Source organism: Python bivittatus, unplaced genomic scaffold (assembly GCF_059951505.1).
Source record: "Python bivittatus isolate LINGU-HERP-01145 unplaced genomic scaffold, Pbiv_v1 ctg000480_np1212, whole genome shotgun sequence".
Classification (NCBI taxonomy): domain Eukaryota; kingdom Metazoa; phylum Chordata; class Lepidosauria; order Squamata; family Pythonidae; genus Python; species Python bivittatus.
Window position 1 is genome coordinate 106,032,428 of NW_028277075.1, and position 22,554 is coordinate 106,054,981.

At 38.5% G+C, this 22,554-nt stretch overlaps 1 protein-coding gene across 1 annotated transcript in view; it reads left to right on the plus strand.

Annotated features, from left to right (window-relative positions):
- Positions 1-22,554, plus strand: part of CERS6 (ceramide synthase 6) — a 109,699-nt gene that overhangs the window by 80,859 nt on the left and 6,286 nt on the right. The window contains exons 7-9 of the mRNA XM_088146700.1: positions 9,816-9,944; positions 10,989-11,095; positions 18,887-19,043. Of these exons, the coding sequence (XP_088002826.1) occupies positions 9,816-9,944; positions 10,989-11,095; positions 18,887-19,043 (393 nt within the window). The remainder of the gene's footprint in view (positions 1-9,815; positions 9,945-10,988; positions 11,096-18,886; positions 19,044-22,554) is intronic.

Below are 22,554 nucleotides of genomic sequence, written 5' to 3' on the forward strand. Positions count from 1 at the left end.
TTTGCAAGCTATTATTTTTAGAGAGTTATCTCAAAGTCAGTATTTAAAGGATTTTAGAAAATGGCTATCTTAATAGAATAAGTTATTGGTGTACTAAAATGTTAAGTTGGGAGGTAGGAATTTATATTCATGTACAGGGCAATCAAGTGTTTTCGGCAAAGGCAGATGAAATAGTGACACTTAGTTCAAATCACTGCCTGGCCAAGAGCAGTCTAGATTTGTTCCTTTGTACGTGTATTTACAAAGAGTGTGAATAGCTAGTACCAGTTTTGAAATTACTAACTTCAAAATTAGCTGCTAATTACCACGTGGCATATATGTGTTCCTGTGTGTATTTTCTTTTCCAGATTTCTGAAAAATCTATCTAAATAACGTAGAAAACTGACTGGCTCTGGGAACTTGATAAAAACAGGAATAATCAGAGTGATTCAGTTAGCCTTAGACAGAAACAGTTTTGGCAGTGCTAATCTGGCTTATGTGAAATAGTAGAAACTTTTAAGACAGTGGCAACGATAATGCCATAACAAGAACACAAATCTCTGTCTTCCCATATCCTGTGACTTCTGAGAGAGGACGAAGTGTATTTTTATATTAAATACACCAGGGGGCAGTCTCAGGATGTCTCTACATGTTTATTATTTATTTTATTTGTTAGATTTACATTCAGATCCCCCAGTGAGCTTTCATGGCTAAGGGTGTACTTAGCTTCTTTCCCACCACACTAAAGTTCATATATGAAAAGCAAGCCACTTTATCAAGTCCATGAATATTCCTAAGTATTAATTTTAAAAATAAAAAAATCCAGGCCGTGTGGCCCTCCAGCATTCTCTTTATGTCTTCCACGAAGCCATCTCCCAGAGCGATAAGCCAAAAATGATGACCTTTGGGGTTTGAGGAGTGTAAGGAGCAAAATGGATGCCTTAAGCCTTGAGCAACCCATCTCACCCTTTACAGCTCCTGAAATCTTAACACGGCCACAAATCCTGGTGCAGCCTTTGAGATTGTGCAAATGGCTCAATCTGCGCTAAGGTAAGAGTAGAGAGAAAAAAGCATATCCCTTTAATTTGCTTATGGAAGGAGGGAAATACTGGTGGTGGAAGCCCATCTACTGAAGAAATTACTGGAAGCCCATGATCCTTGAAGAAACTTAAACGCATTTATGAGCATGGTTATATATTTCAGCTCCAGGGGACAGGAGATGGTCTTTCTCCTGCTGCCAAGTACCTATATACATGTGCGCACACACAAAAATATGCAATTTGTGCTTTCTTCCTTTGCATTGTCTAAACAGTTAGGGGAGGGGGATAGAAGTTATCCATTTATATGCAAGTGTTCCTTTTAAGAATTTGCCATATTCCTTGAAATTTGCCTTTGAAGAAAATGCTGGTAGCTATGTAACTTTTTAAAATTTTATTTTGAGATAAGTGGTGAATGATTATCCATCTCTAGAAAAAATAATGGAATTACACAGGTGACACTGGTTCTCATACGATAAAGTAGTGATACTGGATTCAAATTGATATTCAGCCATGAGCTGTCCTGATGTTCTTTTTCACACCTACAGTATATTTATGAGGATTGCACATACAGTTTCTCCCAAGCATGCCCTTTATACACTTGTCCCATCCACCTGAACATACCTCTGTTTTAATGGGAGGCTGAATGGAATCCTAAGTGTCTGCCAATACTTTGCATATACCTACCAGGTGGTGGAATGTGGACAATGTCATTTTGGCCTGCTAGGTAGTTTCTAATTTAGAAATCCTAGCTGGCATAGAATATGTTTGGAGTGAAACTTGACTTGTTTCAAATGCATGGTTGAAGCATAAGTCTATCCATGCATTCATGTAGGAAGGGAATAATCTAAAAACATTGATTGTTTATGACAAAAGATTGAGAGAAATAGTGAAGGATACAAACCTGATGGGAGGTTCTAAATGTGGGATCAACCATTGTTTGGTAGCATCAAGAATGGATCATGGGGGACAATGGACATGGAAGAGAAGGAAAGAAATGAAAGAAACTACACTGAAAGAACAGCTTTAGAAGGAGAAAGGATGTGTATGAAAATGAATGAATGAATGAATGAATGAATGAATGAATGAATGAATGAATGAATGAATGAAAGATGTAAGAAAAGAAAATCTGGAAGTTTCTTGGAACAGAATGAAAAGAATTATATTACTAGAAACACATGGAGTTATATTAACGGGAAGGATAAAAAAAGTTAAAGTGAACAGTACCATAAATATTGTAATGGCAGAGGATGACCATTTTGGCAATGGTCAATTCCAGACCTGCCAATGACCAGCTGCAGGGCTAGCACCTTGCACCCATAGGCGGACCCTAATTTGCCTAGGGTGAAAGTGGAGGAGGCTACTAATACACTAAAACTGCCAATGCTGCTCCACGTGCAAGAGAGACCTTGTGCTCATCTCTAACCACTGCTACTGCCATTTCTCCCAAGCATGGCCTTTGTGTACTTGTCTCAGGCACCTGAAGAGACTCCTGAAAGTTGAGCTGGTGCTGCCAACACAGTCACTGCTAAGAATCACCTGGAAGTGTATCAAGGAGGAGCAGGTCCATGAAGGCAAATAGAGCTGTTAGAAACCTAGTAACTTCTCTGGCATTTGCTGGTGGCTGTTGTCTTCCTCCCCTCCTATGGCAGCAGCACAGAGAAGAGAAGTAGCTATTTGACCCTTCTTACCTTCTCCCACTTGACCTCAATTGCTACAGTCTAGGATGGGCTCAGCACCTCAGCTCTTTCACCATTGGGAGACCCAGCTGTGGGGTTTGGCTTGGGCCCTAGAAAGCTCCACGTATGCCCCTAGAAGTGGAAGAGGCTGTGGGTGAGAAAAAAATACATGTAAGAGAGTGATTGCTGCAAAAAATAAGGTTGGAAGAAGGTAGTCAAAGAGACTATGGAATAGTTAAGAGAAAAGGGGCAAAGAAAATACAGATTAATTTTGAGATGGGTGAAAAGGGCTGAACAAGGATCTCTGGCAAACTGAGCAGAATTAAGAAGAAAAGTAGTGACAATGGCAAAGGCATTAATTCATACTACATGGGAGAAGGCAGTGGTAAGCCATTCTTGCATTTTTACCAAGAAAACTACATGAATACAAATTAAAAATGATTGATGGACTTTGAAGAAGCAGGATAGGACAACTGTTGATACCTTTGAATTTCGGTGTTGGAGGAGGCTCCTGAGAATACTGTGAACAGCAAAGAAAACAAACCGATGGATCATCAAACAAATCAATCCACAGTTCTCACTCCTCAAGGCACAAATGACCAGGCTCAAATTATCCTACTTTGGACACATTATGCGAAGACCCAGCTCTCTGTCAAAAGCTGTAATGCTCAGAAAAGTGGAAGGAAAGAGAATACAATGACCAGCAGCAAGGTGGATGGACTCAGTTACAGTGGTGATGGGTGCACCATTGGGAGACCTGAAAGAACAGGTTAGAGATAGATTGTCATGGAGAAAATCTATCTATGCAGTTGCTAGAAGTCGAAACAGACCTGATGGCACATAATCAATCAATCAATGTAGGAAAGGTTTTTAAACACTTGTGTGGGAATGATTGTGATGTTGAAGACTGGAACTGAAATGAAAATTATAAATGTTAATATTAAAGAAAAACATTGATGAAAAGGAAGTAACAAATGCTTTGAGAATATTGAAAAATAGTAAGGTTACAGGCGTAGATGGTGTGACTAGAGAAATGTTAAAATATGTATGTGGTTTCCTTGTGGAATGGCTATGTAGTGCAACTTACTTAACAAGTGTGTGACAACTACATCTATGCCTGATTGGAAGAGTATTATAGTTTTCTTTTATATACTGTATATATAGTAATTTTATTAAACATTACAATAAAAAGATAAAAACTAATACAAACTAAAAACAGTAAAAGAATATAAAGAAAATAGAAAGTGCAGAAAAGAAGGGAAAAAATAAAAAATATAGAAAAGAAAGAAAAAATAAGAATATAATAAAGAAAAGAAATATATAAAGAAATGACTTCCCCTTTCATAATAACAAATATAAACAATTTTAGTAACTTAGCATCTTCTCTTAAAATACAAATTATATCTTCTTCCCATATCTCATCTCTTATCTATAAACAAATCTTTAAAGCCTCATCTTTCAGTCTTGATCAGCAAAAGTCCATTTAGGGTTACCAGAGATTACAACATATCTATTTTAACCTTGATCAAATAAACTAACTTTATATTCCTTCCTTTTAACAACCTTGATCTTTAATCCCTTCAAATACTGTCCTAGAACTTGATTTCTTTTCTTTTCTTTTCTTTTCTTTTCTTTTTGGTCCCTTCTCACAAAATACTTCAAAACTTTAACAAGACTCTTTTGTAAATCCAATAAAGGAAAGTTATCCAAATCACTCTTTTGATTTGTTATTTGTATATCCCTCTTAATTATTAAGACATCAGCCAGTTTCATATGCATATGTAGTGTAGCATCTTCTTCCATATGATTCTTGTAGCCTGTCATTTTTTAAATCTACTTTCAAATCAGTCTCAGTCTTGTCTGGTAAAACTTGTTTCTCTTCCATAACATCTTTTAAACGCAGTCTATCTATAATGGCAGACATTTGTAAAATTAATTTCCGTGTCTATTGTTCACAAATATCCTTCAATACATCCAATGTTAAAAGTATTTTGCTCCATTTTGTATTGTAAGTCACATTTAAGTGTTCCTCTCCTTTAATTGTAATCTTCTGGGTCTCTTAGTGCTCAACCTTCAAAGTCCCATCCTATCTTTTTTTTTTAAAGAATTCAAAACACCAGCATTTTCCCAGGGGAAAGATTCTTATAATTAATATCAACATTTTATTTCAAATCCACCTGGATCCTTAGTCCATTTGTAACTTTCCAAAATCAACATTCTAATCACCCTTCTGCTGTTTATTCCAAAAGAAAAGATTTTTTTTAAAAAAAAATCCTTAAACCTGTATTTGCTCTAAAACGTGCCATTGCGAAAGTTCCTAATAGCTAAAAAGCAATTAAGAAGCAATATTCAAAAGTGATTAAGAAATTAGGCTCAGCAAACCTTATACCCATATAGGCTACATTACAGCTGTGAGCTTGGTAGAAATCCCTCGACTCCCAGCCACTTGACTCTCAGGCTGACTGCAAAAACTTCAGTTCCTGCAGTTTACTCACGAGGACCAGCGGTCCAGAGTACATGTGGGCAATCTCATGATCTCTCCTTTTTCTGGAGAGATTTTGCCAGCCAGAATTCACCATCTGGCCATCGATCTCTACCACGATGCCACCCTTCCTCCTTCAGGGATGTCTAGTTCGCCATGAATCTTCACCGAAGTCGAATATCATTGTAGCTTTCATATACCAAGCAAAGATAGAAAGAGTGAATGTGAAACTATAGAGATATTAGTTTGTTAAGTGTGCCCTGGAAGATATTTGGCTTTCTGATCGAGAGAATACAAGTGGTAACAATGAGCAACATGTGGAAGTGCGCTTTGGCTTTATACATGTTGAGTAGGGGCTGTGTAGATCAGATTTTTGCTGTTCAACTGACTTGAAAAATAAAGCTGAGAGTAAGTTTATGACACATATTTTGGGGTAGTTACTTGAGTACCAGATGGTAAAAGAAAAACGTACAGGCAGATAAATAGAATGCTCAGCAAATAGTTCAACAGATAAGGAAATATGATGTCTCTTTGGGTGTTTAAAGCACTTACAGATGAATATATAAGTAGCGCTTGTGGTGATGTTAGAAGTGTATTAGGATGTGAACAGTATGTATACATTTGTATGCAGACCATGACGTGTTGTTGGCTGTAAATCTGAATGATTTGCAGCAGATGCTAGATTGATCATATGTTGCAATAAGGAGTATGGATCTGAAAAATACTTTAAGACCAAGGGAGTTGTGTTTGACAGGGAAAATGGAGTGGCAAAATTGCAAGTTATACATAAATGGGGGGAAAATGGTTGGAGAGCAAGTAGATGAATTGGTATAGTTGGCAGGAGCTTCCTAAAGATGGGGAAATAGTTGGAGAAATTTTAAAATGTGCAAATGCTGGTATGAAAATAGTGGGTCGTAAATGTTCTACTGCAAGGAATGAATGTTTATTGAAATAAGTGAAAACAGCTGCATATAACAGTGTGCTTCACCCCACTCTTATGTGGAAGTGAAAGTTGGCTAAGTCAGTTTATTTATATTGTTTATGTCAGTAAAGGCATAAAATTAAGTTGAATGCAATGGAAATAGTTTACTTAAGAAATACATGTAGTAAAACAAGAAGAGATAAGAGTCAAAAATGAATGGGTGAGAAATATAAATTGAATACAAAAGTAAGTGATCAGTACAAAATACATATGTTGAGGTGTCTTGGTAATGTAGAGAGAATGCATGAGGACTGAATAATGAAACAAATACAAATTCTGTGAAAAAGAAAGTACACCCTCTTTGAGTTCTATGGTTTTACATATCAGGACATAATAAAAATCATCTGGTGCTTAGCAGTTCTCAGAAGTAGGTAAATTCAACCTCAGACGAACAACAACACATGACATATTATACCATGTCATCATTTATTTTACAAAAAGAAAGCCAAAATGGAGAAACCATGTGTGAAAAACTAAGCACACCTTATGATTCAATAGCTTGTAGAACCACCTTTAGCGGCAATAATTTGGAGTAATCGTTTTCTGTATGACTTTATCAGTCTCTCACATCGTTGTGGAGGAATTTTGGCCCACTCTTCTTTACAACATTGCTTCAGTTCATTGAAGCATTTGTTTATGCACAGCTCTCTTGAGGTCCCGCCACAGCATTTCAATCGGGTTGAGGTCTGGACTTTGACTGGGCCATTGCAACACCTTGATTCTTTTCTTTTTCAGCCATTCTGTTGTAGATTTGCTGGTGTGCTTGGGATCATTGTCCTGTTGCATGACCCAATGTTGGCCAAGCTTTAGCTGTCGGACAGATGGCCTCACATTTGACTCTAGAATACTTTGATATACAGAGGAGTTCATGGTCGACTCAATGACTACAAGGTGCCCAGGTCCTGTGGCTGCAAAACAAGCCCAAATCATTACCCCTCCACCACCATGCTTGACGGTTGGTATGAGATGTTTGTGCTAATATGCTGTGTTTGGTTTTCACCAAACGTGGCGCTGTGCATTATGGCCAAACATCTCCACTTTGGTCTCGTCTGTCCAAAGGACAGCATTCCAGAAGTCTTGTGATTTGTTCAGATGCAACTTTGCAAAGCTAAGCCATGCTGCCATGTTCTTTTTAGAGAGAAGAGGCTTTCTCCTGGCAACCCTTCCAAACAAACCATACTTGTAGCCTTTTTCTAATTGTACTGTCATGAACGTTAACATTTAACATGCTAGCTGAGGCCTGTAGAGTCTGAGATGTAACTCTTGGATTTTTTGCAATTTGTCTGAGCATTGCACAGTCTGACCTTGGGGTGAATTTGCTGGGACATCCACTCCTGGGAGGATTGGCAACTGTCTTGAATGTTTTCCACTTGTGAATAATCTTCCTCATTGTAGAATGATGGACTTTAAATTGTTTGGAAATGGCCTTATAACCCTTCCCAGATTGATGGGCAGCATCAATTGCTCCTCTAAGATGATTGCTGATGTCTTTACTCTTTGGCATTGTGTCAACACACACCTCAATGCTCAAGACCAACAAACTCCTAAAACTTCGGCTGTTATAGAGGTAGTCACACTTGCTGATGATCAATTGATCAAGGGCATTGATTAGCAGCACCTGGCTGCTACTTAGCCTCTTCATACCAGTGGAAGCAGTAAGGGTATACTTAGTTTTTCACACATGGTTTCTCCAAATTATAGATAGGATTGAATAAGAAGATAAGAGAAAAATGAGATGTTGGTTTACTAATCCAGTCTCATCTTTAAATTATTGTTGTAGCTAATTTTTCTAGCCATTTATAAAACCTAGTCACTTATTCATTTCTGTCCCTTAATGAGTACATCAGGTGATCACTGACAGTGGTTTGGTTAGAGTTTTCATCAATTCAAACACAAACCTTTCTAAGAGGGGCAATTCATGGATTCAGTATCCCTTTGTAGTACTTGTATTTTTATTTTCAAAATTCTGCCTAGCATTCTTCAGTATTACTGTTTCCAGAGTTTCTAGAAATCTTTTAAGACTCGAAGCATGACAAATGACACAATGAAACATACGTGCATAATACATCCCAAAACTTCTATGAAGCTTAGTTTTTAAAGCCTGGGCAAATAACAAGGTTTCATCTTGATGCTGAAAATACATAAATGGACACTTGTTGAGTTATCATACTTAGGATGAGTGTCACCACTAAAAGGATGTTCCCTATTTACCACCTGCTTTATTTTAAAAACTTGAATATGTAGGCATCTAGATCCCACATACTCAAGATCTATCCAGGTAAATGCCTGTACTTTGAATTATGCCCAGAAATGTAGCATTCACTACATTCATTTAAAAACTAGCAGAAAATGTTCTTTTTGATCCTATTAATCCAAAATATAGCTGTCAGAGACTAAGCAAAGTCCATTATAAAACATATTGTAGTAGCATAATTTGGAGTTTATCCAAGCAAAGAATAAAAGCCCGTTCAGTCCCTCACTCTTCCCCACTCCCCATGGAATGCCTGCATATTAATGACATTCCATAAAATGTGAATAACCCAAACTTACTTAATTCTTAACAGTCCATCAAACTATATTGCAAATAAAAGGGTGAACTTAATGACTTTCTTCCATGTAAGTATGTGAGGCTCCATAAGTCTAGATATGGACTATATTTGGTTTGTTTTAGAAGTAATTCAGATTCCTATCTTTTATCCAACTCTGCTTCAATATTTATTTTATATTTTATTGTATCTTTGCATACACATCAAGAGTATGTGTTGCTCTTAAAAGAGTTTCTCAAAAAGTATATAAGTCAAATCTCCTACACTGATGCTTCATCTTTTTCACATAGCTGGGAAGAGCCATACTAAGATAGTGTGCATTAGGCGAAAGGCAGGATCCATCCCTCATCCATCTAGATCCCTTGGATAAATCAGATAAAAATGTATCTGCTAAAAATGTTATCACTCCTGAAGCAATAGGCCTCCCAAGTACACATTTCTGTCGCTGACTCCCTCATTGCTGTTCCTTCACAGCTCCTACTAGAACCTGCTTGCTGTCCACTCCAGCCAAAGCTATAAGGCAGCGATGAGTGTCATATGAGCAGAGCGATACAGGCGTGCACACAACACGCACAGGAATCTTTTGTCTATTTCTTTGTTTCCGATATTGATCAGGGCCTCCCCCAATTATCCTGACATCTTTGCAGAAGGCGTTCAGATTGATCAACCCACCTGGGCCAATATTGCAGATGTCTCCAGGACACCAACTCCATGGGATGAAAATTCAGCATTGCTCAAGGAATGGTCAGGGGGAGCTCCTGCAGTTGTCCCACCGTTGTAACCCTCAGCCAAATTGGCTGGGCTGGCCTTATTCAGAAAGTAATAAAGCAAAGCACCTGGGGCTTCATATTTGTTTTATATATAATTGTTTATGTTGTTTCTTGATATGAGTTAAACAATGCTATTTGGTATTTTATGTTTATTTTTATTTGTCTTTACTAAGTTGGTGATTGAATTTTAATTTATACACTGCTACATGTTTCATACTTAATTGCATAAAAGAATTACACAACATTTATTAGATTTTTTTAAAATTCTTGAAGCTAAACATTGGAAAACTGAAACTAATTTGTGTAACACTGCTTTATTTTCTCTCTCTTTATCCTCCAGGACTTTAGCATCATGTTTACACATCATATTGTGACAGTCATTTTAATAACAATCTCCTACGTAGTCAATTTCACACGAGTGGGGTGCCTGACTTTGTGTCTTCATGATGTAGTTGATATTGTGTTGGAGGTAAGAGATAGAGTTATTTGTAATCATTCTTTGCTGTCCAAAATGGTTTCTACCTGGAACAGATCTTGTAGCCTATGAAAGATCATGATCTATTGACAGTTGTTTTGAAAGCACTGTTTGTCTAAGACCATAAACCTTCATATTTGTCCTTGGAAGTAAGGCGCATGAGCACAGCAAGATTGTCTTTCTGCACCTTGTTCAGAATACACAACTAAGCATAGCAGCACTGAAAAGAAATAAAACATCCTTGATGTTTTTGCAGGTATGTTTCCTGCCAATTTTATCGTACTGGTTCTAGTTCTCCCTAGACTTTTGGGAGAAGACATGAGTCCCGGGCCTAGTCAGAAGACCTGCTCCTGCAATCCTTGATATTCTCAGGACCTGCAGCCAACACATTACTGGTCTGAAGGAAGTTCTAGCTGCCTCTGTCAGCCCAAATTCCTCCCTGTCCCAGCTGCCTCTCATTGGAAGAGAACAGGAGCTTTATGGGATTCTAAAAAACTTATCACTGTCTAGCCTTCAGTCCCCTAAATCCACTACAAGGACTTTGTCAAAAGCTTTTGGAAACCCAAGTATACAGTGTCTGAAATATAATCCAGAGAAGGATTTGAATATATAGGGATCAAATAACAAAGATGTGATTGAATTAGCGCAGAAGAAAAAGCAAATAGAAGTGGGAAAGAAAGAATCCTAAGAATTGTTTCTAGGAATTAGGTCGTCCTGAACTCAGAATAAATTGAATAAGCTTATTTAAGTTTGGAGTGCTAGAAAAACAAAAAAACAAAAAACCCAATATTATAACTTATTATAATTCAGAAATAAAGATGGTATATAGCAGTAGAGCCATTAAAAAATAAGATGAGAAGTGTTAATGGACAGTATCACCTTTTGCCTTCACAATATTCTATGAAGCTTCAAAGTGGAAGTAGTAAGGGCAGTAAAGATTCATAATAGTGTACAGTGCATAGTTGAGTATTTTGCATGGTATAATTTCTGCACAGTTGCTTTAAAACGAAAGTGACCTGTTTCCTTTCCTTATTACAGGCAGCCAAAATGGCAAACTACTGCAAGTTTCAAAAACTCTGTGATTTCCTCTTCCTTATGTTTGCTATTATTTTCATTATTACTAGGCTTGGAATCTATCCTTTATGGTAAGTAAGTGTACTTTTTTCACGGGATTGCATATGCTAAGACAGCCTTCCTCAACCTGGAAACCTGTGGCTTTGTTGGACTGCAACTCCCAAAGTTTCTAGTCAGTGTGGCCGACAGATGGCTCCAGGTTGTATGGAAGACTGTTCAAGTATGGGAAAGAGCCAGTTAGTGGCCTGTTGTCTCTCTGTTTTGAAGGCTGTTATTTTTTATAATGTGATGTTTTCCACAGTGAAGAACCAGTGAATCTTGGCAGGAAGAGGGCATTGCTTAGATTACAACTAGAATACCATCCAAATATTAGGTGTCAAGTAGCATCCACTTATAGTGCTAACACTGACTTTTTTTTTTATTACACAGATTGTAATAAAAGCATTGTGACTATGGTAACAGTAAAATGGAAAAGAAGTGGCTTCAGGCTAGGTGACCATGTAGGTGCAATCTGCTGGACTTCCATGTTGTGTCCACTTCTCTTGGTGGCAGGCTACAGAAATTGGATGGGGTTTGCATTCTGTGACAACAGAAATAGTGGAAAAGCATGAACCTGAAGTCTAAACTTATACGCTCCTCTAAACTTTCCTGCAGCTTTGCCAAATCCAAAAGTACTTTGAGCTGTTTGACAAACTATCATTTCTTTTTACAAAGTGCTAAAACTCTGTGTGTTCTGATGCCTGGATTTTTCATTATCTTTCCTAATCCATCAATAAGAAATGAACTTGAAATTCAGTAGAAGTGCAGTAGCAGATTTTTATTTTCCGTGCTGCTTTCCTCTCAGTGTAATTACATTTTGAAAGTGGCAGAAGTCAGCAGGGCTGGATTACTCAGCAGGAAAAAATTGCTGTAGAGGATGGTCTTCGGCTAAATTCAGAAGCTTGCAGTAGAATTGACTTAAGACATGCTCTTTAAGATGGAAGAGAATGCTTCAGGTATCCACTCCTCAAGAGATCAAAGGGGTTGGGGCCCAGTGGATGACTTTCTTGTGGCAGTTTCCTCACTGTGGAATAGATTGCCCCTGAGGTCAAGTTAACCCCTACCTTTTTATCCTTTAGGAAGTTTGTCTTCCCTAGAGCATTCCCAAAGGAAGAATGTCAACTTGAGGGACAGCAACTGATGTATTTTTAATCTTATATGGGGTTTTTATGGAGTTTTAATATTGTACTCGTACTTGCACATCTGACAAGTAGGCAGCATATAAACACTGCAATCAGTCAATCAATAGAACATGCACTTTTTAAAACTATAATGCTGAATAAGAAAGCATTCCTTCATTCTTTGTCTATGTAAAAATGAGCAGAAAATGGACTACAATATGTATCTTGGAAACATACAAACTAAAGTCCAAAATTAAGTCTATGGTTGTTACAATTTTTCAGTATTAGTGACCCTAACCTCATGACACTTTTCTGTATCAGGTCAAGTAGGACAGTAACTCAGAGCCTATGAACTGCTGGTAGCCACTAGGCTATTTATTTTGGTATTCAGCAGCAAGGTGGATGGACTCCGTTACAGTGGTGATGGATGCACTATTGGAAGATCTGAAGGACCAGGTTAGGGACAGATCTTCATGCAGAAAATCTACCTGCGTAGTCACTAAAAGTCAGCACTGACTTCATGGTGTATCATCGTCATCATCATCAGTAAAGGAACCAGCAGTCAAGAAATACACTGCAGACTAGCACTTGGTAGTGTAGTAATGAAGGCCTTGGAAGAAATATGCAGATGCTGTGATGTGTCCAAACCTACAAAGATCAGAATGGTGAAATAATGATTTTCCCATTGACAGTCTATTGAAAGGGAAAGTTGCACTTAGAAGAAGCAGAATAGAGCATTGATGCTTTTGAATGCTGGTGTTGGAGAAGACTCCTGAGAATATCATGGATAGCCAAGAAAACAAACCGATGGATCATCAAACAAATCAACATAGAATTCTCACTGGAGGCCCAAATGACCAGGCTCAAATTATCATATTTTGGATATGTTGTACAAAGACCTAGCTCTTTGGAGAAGTGTCTAATGCTGGAAAAGGTGGAAGGAAAGAGAACAGGACAACTAGCAGCAAGGTGGATGGACCCAATTACAGACACACCACAGGAAGACCTGAAGGATTAGGCTGGGGACACTTAATCCATCCATTTTACATGGGGCTGCTGTTTGAAGATCCACCAGATACTCCAACTGATGAAAAGGGAAACAGTTTGTATGCTTATTGGACAGTCTCATTACTGCCACGTAACACCATTGGTGCAGGAGCTGATTGGGTGACTAAGGATTCTTTTATAGCTGGGTGTGTTTATGTGTGTCTTTAAGGAAGACGATTGCTTCACAGAGACAGTGGCGGCTTTTATGTTTCCTTTACTGTTTACAGCAGAGTGTCCAAACTTTTCTGTCTCTCTCCCAGAGCCATTTGCTAGCAACCACCCACTCCACTGCTAGCTGCCAACACCCTCCCTTTGTCTTCCTCCCTCCCCCTCAGCTTCATTAAGAGAGAGAGAGAAGAAGGGAAGTGGCTGAGTTACTGTGGGGTGTGCTTAAAGCCTTTCTTTGTGCTTTTTTGGACCTTGTCAACTGTCCCTCTGGGTAGATGTTCCATAATGCAGCTCCTTCTGGGACTTCTATCCAGCCCTTCCCAGGCTGGGGCTTCCCTGAAGGCTGCAGGCATCCATCTGCAGACAGTTGCCTCCCTCCGCCCCCATCTGTCTTGGGTTTGGGGTGAAGTACATCTCCCTCTCTGGGTCTTCATGTCTTTTTTCCCCAGGGAAGTTTCCAGCGAACGTCTTCACCCTCTTGGCCCAGGAACTGGCACCTGCACACTCCAGCAGCCCAGCGCTCACACATGATGATGTGTCTCTCTCCAGCCACCAGCTTTCCAGGCTGTCTCTCCAAAGGCACTTATTTGACTCAGTGCCTCAAAGGAGCACAGGTTCAAACGTGTCCCTCTGTTTTTCTCCTCTCTCTGCCTATCTCTCCTTTACTGCCCAAACCAGCAGCATTTCCTCCAGCAACGGATGAGGTGGGTTTCCCCTCAGGGCTTTAGTCAATGAAAACGCTGCCTCTTTCTGCCCCACCACAGCCCTGGCTGGCAGCCGGGGCAGCTCATCTGCCCTCCTGACAGCCTGGCTGCGCTCCAAGGCCATACCTGAGCCTCTTCTCCCCATTCTTTTGTCTTTTTCTCTGCTGATTCACGCCAGCTTGGCAGCAGCCAGTCTGGCACAAGATCCATATGCTACCCTGGATGCCAATATATTTCCAAGTGGAATTCAAGGTGCTGGTTATTACCTATAAAGTAGGTAAAGCCACCTCCTCTTCCTTCTTCCTTCCTTCTTTGAGACCACCTATTCCCCATAGCTTCTGCTGACCCAATCCAAGGACACCAGGAATGCCCACTGAGGTGTGACGGGAGGGGCTTCAAATTCTCTGTCTGGGCTCCCCACCTCTGGAACAGCCTGTCAAAATAGCATCTGCTTTCTTGACCTTCTAGAAGCTCATAAAAACATGGTTGTTCCAGAAGCCCTTTGGAATTTCGGCACTGCAGTGCTCCTACTGCTGGAACATTATATTAATTGTAATGTTTAACCATCATTGTGAATTGTATTTCTGTCATTATATGCTAACATAATTATTGTATGTAGTATGTATGTCATTGTTATTATTACATTGGCTGCAGCGGATTCTTTAGTTCACCACTTAGAATCCCTTAGACTGAAGTGGTTTATAAATTCATAAATAAATAAAAATAAGATAGACTCTAAATTCAGTTACAGCAAAATGATTTAATAACTGATTCTGCAATTGCAGTATTTTTTTCCCAATCCAATCAGTATCTATTGGGAGTAGTTACTGAATATTGCACCCCACTCTATCCCACCAGATGCAGATACAGCTGAATTACTATTTTCCCAAACTCAGTAAATCATATCTTTCAGTATAGTAACTTAAATATGCCACCACACAATATCTTCAAAAAAAGCTGAGAGAGAAAAGTTGAATGTATTCAAATTGAGTCAAGTGGGAGACTTTATGGATACTGTAAAAAAAAAAAAAAAAAAAATTCAGTTGAAAAGATTTCATCTCAGACTGTGTTGCAGTGTGAGCTTACTTGTGCAAGATACTTTTATATTGATGGTTAATGACCCAGGAAAAAATTGACACATCCTCTAATATCAGCTTCCTTATGCCAATATTAATTATTCTCTTACGAAGCAGTAGGGAGTGGTCAGAATCAGATGAATTCATGTGTAATGAATTTCCTCATCTATGAAATGGGAAGATTCTAATCCTTGCAAAACAGATCTTAGGATAAGCTAATGTCCTACAAGAATATGCAAACTGCATTATCTTCTTCAACCAGACACCCTCATATACACTGGATTACCATTTTCATCAAACCTAGCACTTCCATCGGTGTTTTCTTGGATTTCAGGGGCCCTGGTGCTTATTTTGAGGCTAGAATCTCCTTTCTACCACATATTTGGGATTTGGAGCAAGTTCTTTTATATTCGGTAGTTCACTTTTCTTTGAAATGTATCTGTGTACAAACAAAAAAAACAGCATTCAAATTGCTAATTTTCTGTCCTGCATTCTATTCAGGTTCCTAGGCTGGTTATGTTTTCTTTTAATCTCACCTTTTTCCCCTGGGAAATTAACATTTTGTAATTAGCTACACTCAGAACAATGTTTCCTAAAATCTGTTGAATGTTCTGATCTCTAGATTTTAACTTCAATTCCCATCAGTCCCAGCCAGTAGTAAAGATTTGTGAGGGATGTTGTTCAAAAACCTAACTAGATCTGAAATAAAGGTGTTCATTTTAATTAATTTGACAATTGACAAATTGAACATTGGTGATTCCTGTATATTTTGCCACGTAAATATTGTCTTAAGCAAACAGATACTTAAAACTGCAAAAGACAAAACATGTTTTTGTAATATAAATACATTATCCATTCCTGTTCTGAGTAATGTGGACAGGAAAAAAAAAGTAGATGCTGTTAATACTTCTGTGGGTCGCATTTAATTAAGTATCACAAAGTAATTGGGCACATTTTCAGATATGTTTTGAATTAACTATCCTAAGGGACAAAATTATGATAAAAATCAACTTATTGTAAAGTATAACAACTTTCCATGTAGAGAATGCAGCTGGATATTCTCTGCCTTATTGTTTCACCTCTTTTTTTAGTATTTGCATGAATATTATTTATTATATTATATTTTTTATAGTTTTACACTGCTCTGAACAGTGTTCCATATTGAATGAAGGGTAATTAAGATTGTTTAGTCATTACATTTTAAAAATGGAAGACAATGGAAAATTGTAAAAATGCATTTGAAGGGAATCCTTTTCTGGTAGGATTTTAAGGTTGTGTCAAAGATTTTAATACTTGTTGCTAAAATGGAGTAATAAATCTAAATGCAAGAAAGTAATGTATGGTTCAAACTCAAATAATTGCATTTGCTCTGACTTCTGCTGAAAACTAGGAATTGATAACAATTTTTAACAGTGAATCTGTATTATTCTGTAGCTACAGGAAGTTCAGAGATTTTCTTTCACATGAAAGTGTACTCAATTCTCTAAGAAATATTAGTTATTTGAACCTGGAAAACTCTTCTTTCACAGTGACTGCAGTCACACATCATAGCAAGCCAGAAGGTGGATTCCTTTGTTTGGGCTTAGCATATTGTATGAACTGCTAATTGTGATCTATTCAACAAACCATGGTTAAACAAACCATGACATAGCACCACATATGAGCCCGGTCAATATGTTTGACTTTTTCCATCATGTTCTTTTCACCATTCACTCTTTGTTCCAATTTTACCTAGTGGAATGTCTATCCAAGTCATACTGTCCCCATTATCATCTACCGGCTATGCCATTGACCTACCACACTCTGCCCTGTACATTTTTGGATGTGGGTGTCCCTGTTTTCATCTGAGAAATTTTGAAAGGTTTGCACAGACCATTGAAAATATAAAGCTTTTAAGACTGTGGATGAGAAATTTTCTTTTTAATTAAATTCCTGTTCCCCTTCCACTTCGTCTGTATCACCTTCTCTTCTCTCATGATGGTGTATTTCAGGCCATTGCCTGATTCAACTATCTCTAACCTAGTGCCTGCCTGACACCTTTAATTACAGAGTCTACTATTTCCAGTCAGGTTGACTAGAATTAAAGAAGTTGGAATCAAGAACCATGTTGGAAAGATACCACAATGACAAAATCTGGCCCATTTTATCCGGCTTCATTTAACCATCCTTTTAAAATACTCCTTTCCCCTCTCTTTCTCAGAGAACAGCAGCTCCTCAGCTTAAGCCCAGAACATTGTCCCAAGATAATTCTCTCTCCTTGCTTCAAGTTTCATTCCAATGTTTAAACCTTTCATTATCATATCTGGACTCTCTGCCAGTGTCTTTCCCGTTTGGGTCACCCTTAGAGCCTTCAGCCATCTCCTGTATAAAGTTTAATCCCCACTTTTCCATGCAATCCCAGATTTTGTTTCATCCCAAAAATTGAATTACAAATATAAGCAGATGCGTACTTCAAATTTCTTGGTGTTGGAGAATTTTCCACTAAAAGTTCACCATCATAATGACTACTGGAGCTAACTTGCTGAACATGCCATCTGGTGGTTACATTTGGTCTATTACCACCTCCTTGTGGAAGAAAAAAAGTGAATGCACCATGAGTAATCCTACAAGACAAATGAAGTAGATGTGACTTAGTGTTTCATGCCATTTTGGTTTGATGTATTTCTTAAAAAGAAATCTAAAACTCAACTATGCCTTCAAAAATATCCACCGCAAGATAAGACATGCCCTTCTACATACAAGCAAAATCCTGGGGAAGGAAAGATAAAAAAGAGCAACCTCACTGAAGAATTAAAATAAAACAAGTCTCTCAAGCAAAATAGGACAACATACAGCAGGAAGTTACTTGTTGGACCACCCGTATGCAGTTGTTTGTGCTTGCCCCACCAGAACCAACAGGGTGAGCAAGTTCTGTGTCCCTTCTATTAAGCGTTGTCATCTTGTGGGGCCCAGAAGTCATGACTTCTCTGTCACAACGCCTGTCCTGTGGAACACCACCGTCCCAAGATCTGGATAACTCCAACCCTGTTGACCCATCACCAAAGGCATTAAAGACCTGATTGTTCCCTCAGGCGTTTAGGCCAGAATGCTAAATGAGCCCTGGTTTTGATTTCCTTGGTCGTTGGCTTTTTATTGACTGTGAATATGGCATGGTTTTAAACCTCGGGCACGTGTTATATTGATAGTTTTTGGTGGCTTATTTTAACAAATTGTGTAATGTTATCTTTTGTTTTTTAATCTTCTGTTCCCTCCTTTAAGATATTGTTGTGAGATGTGTATAGATATAGTTACCTAAATATAGATTGTTAACAAGCATTTTACTACAAGTCAATAAAACAGCTCATGTGGAAGAGTTTCCAGGATAGCAAACTCAACATAATTAAGCAGAAATGGGTATGATTCTAGAGAGGGCTCCCTAAAGAGTTGGAGCAAAGGTGGGATATAAATGTAAGAAATATAATAAAACAGGAGGGAAGGGGGAACGGGGATAAAAGTAATATGAGTAGACTTGCCTTCTGTGAAAGAAATGTATAAATTCTGCATGAATATAAAAATAGTCTGGCTGATTCATCTCAGAAATCATAGAAGCTGTGTGAAACCTCCTGCGCTACCAGCTTGACTGCTAAGTATCTCTGTGAGAATATGTAGTGTTGATAAATGATCTATTTCTCACTAATGTGCCTCTCCCCCCTCCCTATTTCTTTCAGGATAATAAATACAGTATTCTTCGAACTGCCTGAACTTGTTGGTGGCTTTCCTGCTTTATCAATCTTCGTCATTTTACTTTCAGTACTTCAGGTTCTCCACTGCTTTTGGTCCTACTTAATAATAAAGGCAGCCTATAAAGCTATTTTGAAAGGCAAGGTAAGATAAATTGAGATTTTTTTTTTTTATGTCTTTTAATCTTCTTCCAGTGAATATTCTTGCATGCTTTATAGTCTTTTTGGCAGTGGAAGTCTGTTATCATAGCATTGTTAGGATTTCTGACTTCAAAGATGTTAAAGAGGCTCGCAGTGCTTCCGATAAACATAGGCTCAGTTCTTGTTATATTTGTATCTTAGCACATTGTATGAGTTCAGCCATTGTAGATAGCAAAGTCTGGTTCTCCAAAGAAACACTATTTGACTTTAGAACAGAACCTGCCAAAAGCTCTCTCTGAAAGACCCAAAGGCTGAGCTCTGAGCTCAGTTCATGAGTACACTCATCGATCCTTGTCCTGTCGTATTTTAGGTCTTCTGTATTTTTTGCTATTTTTATCCACCTGATTTCCGAGCTAAATTCTAGTTTTCCAGTGGAAAGGTTGTTTTGAACTGCCTCATTCAAGCTTTGCCTAATTGCAATGGAAGGTGAAACAGCCTATTGTGCTTCTCTCCTTTCACCTCCAGCCTGGTTTTCTGGAGGTGGTTTAGTGTTTTGAACTAACCCAGCCAACTGTGGTTTATTCAGTGAACTCTGGTTAAGCAAACCTTTGTATGTGGTTTAGCCACTGTGAGGTCTGAAATATTTACTATTGATCATCTGAGTATAGGATCATTATTTGAATATTAGATTGAATACGTACTCTTCTGGTTCAAGTGGTTATTGTTGTGGTTTTGTGCTTAGTTCATTACCAGGACCAGTTTGCTCCTAAGCAAAAGTCTGTTTCTTAGGACTACAAGCATCTGTACCTGCCCAAGTGTACACTTGTCAGGAAGCTGTTTTCAATTCTTTCTGAAAGCACCCGTGCAGTCACAAACATGCATTTGTATTTCTCTTTCTAAAAAAGTATGTGTGGAAAATATAATAAATAAAATTAAAAGGGCAGCGTGCAAAACAGCCTTGAGCAGTTGCAGAATGTGAAACCACGATCTGCCCAGACTTCTCATATTCAGAGACGTGTTCTAGGCTGGTAGGTGGGGTTTCTGTGGGGTCTCTGTGTCTTCCATACTGAGCCTCATACTGGAACGTATTTAATTTGTGTTCTGGTAGGCAGCCTCTTGTTTCACAGGAAAACTGCATGTGACTTCTTTCTAAACCTTCTTAATAATTTCCTTTCTGCTGCCTCTGAAGGCTGGGAAGTGGAATCCTTTGCATGTAAGTTTCCCTGGTAGGGAGAACACAGTACACGTATCTCTTTTTCTGGGTTTGCCTCTTCCCCGCTTCCTTTCTGTGTCCTTTAATTGTTCAGCTGAATGTTCACTTTGCTAAAGATTGCATGCTCTTTGCAGCGCTAGAGCCAACAATTATTTAGCATATTCCTAGATAGGAAAGATACAAACCTATTTGACCCTTGTTCTCTTGACCTCCTGTTCTAATGGCCATTTCCAGATGGAAACATTTAAATATGAAAAAAAGGAAAAGTGTTTCTAGAGTTGCCCCCAGCTGAGCTTTTCATGCCAATAACTTACAGGATGGATGGTTGAAAGTATTTGCAGTGGCCCACAAGCCCATGTGAAAATTTTATGGAATGTTACTATATAGTGTTATTTATTTCCTTTGGTCAGGCGATCACAAGAACATCAACTTGAATAACTAGCACGGAATTTTATTTCTGCTTTGTCAGTGGCTTATATCCTGCATTTGAATTCAATATACATGACTTAAATAACCTACTATTTGGCCATCAAATAATAGGTCTCCTATGCACATCCAGTAAGACTTCAGAGGCTTTAAATACTAGAGTTCCTTTCTTATGCAGTGCTGAAATTCATTACATGCGTCTAGTTCACACAGTTGCAGGTTCACTCAACCCTCCATTGCTTTATTACTTTTGATACTGCTTGGCCTTTGTCTGAGGCTCCTTCTTCTGTTTAGCAGTTTTCTCTTCTGCTCCAAATTTACTGCTTGCTGTTGTGCCAAATACAGTTCATGATCAGGATTTTTATTATATAGCACATTACTTCATAGTATATTGAGCACTCACTGATGCAGGAGTAGACAGCCTTTTAGTAGTGGGGCTTGGGGGAGAGCTGAGAGCCAGAGTAGATGGCACAGTATTGAATGCAGATGGGGCTGGAATTCTACAGGATTCTCCCCTTTTTTGTATAATTTATTTTGTATTACTAGTTAGCCATGTTAATATTATACAATGTCTTAAAGTACAGTCTTAAACTAGCAGGAAACTGCTAATTTGGGGGCATGCACCATTCAAAATTGACGTTAGAAGCAGCTCTGAGAACTACCCCAAAAATAAGAATTTGAGAGCTGCATATGGTCCTTGGATTACAAATTGCCCATCCCTCCATCAGTGGCTTCTTGGTTTGTTCATGGCCTTCTCAACTGCAATAATTTCTTTGCTGCTGCTTCTTGACACTCACCTTCTCCTGCCCATCTTGACTGCCATAGCAGACATGGCTTCTAGTTCATTGGGTGCTTTCTATCACACCAAATTCAGTTTTTTCTTACTATGATGGCAAAGGGTTGTTGTTTTGTTGGTTTGGGTTTTGGTTTTTGCACAATCCAATTTGAAGCCATGACTGGTAATGCCCACAGAAGCTTCCTCTATTGTATATTGTTCATTGATGTCAACATTTCTTCAACTCTCAAACTGTTTCTTTACTGTTGATATCATTACTACAGGATACTATCAACCATGTGCTAAGTTTGTCACAAAACTTATTTAGCTATGGGAACTCTAAACAAAAAACTTATAATCGAAATTGTCAGCTGGAATCTCATGCAGCTATTTTAGCAAATCTAGTGGCATAAGCAATAACAAGTGCAAGAAGAATATCTGGTGTAGGCTTTCAATATACTAGTGTAGGCTTGCAAGAAGAGATATTGCTGTTCCCCTCCTTGTTTATATGGAGAGGAAGAGAAATTGAAAGGTTATGCTATAGGTACATGGATCAGATTTGCTGATTGTCTGTAATTCCTTCCTCAAAGTGGGTTTCAGACATTAGCTTTATTGACAAGGGGCATTCAGGGTGATAGCTGTCATGAGCCACGATTCAGAGTCTGACTCTGACTCTGAATCATGGCTCATGACAATAGCAGGGATTAAAGCAATGCTAAAGCTCAGTTGGGACAAAGAAGTACAGGCAAGTACATCTTAAAGAGATTCTGGAAGACTTTGCTAAAGAAAGGAAATTTAAAGGATGGGTGGGTGGATGGATGGGTGGATGGGTGGACAGACAGATGGACCATAATACAGAGATTTAAAAGGTGAGGGTAGGAGGCAGCAGCTAGTAAAAAGGATGTGACCAGAGCTATCCAGCCACTGCTGTTTCTTTTGTGTGTCCCACTGGATGTAGTACTGAGGCTGAGGTCTAAATTTAACTTCTGGATGAGTACCATTAAGTCTTCTTTCTAACCTCTCCTTGAACTCTATAACCAGTTCTTTTTCCTCCCAACCTAGCTCTAATACCAGAGATAAGATGGGCTGGGAGGGGAAAAA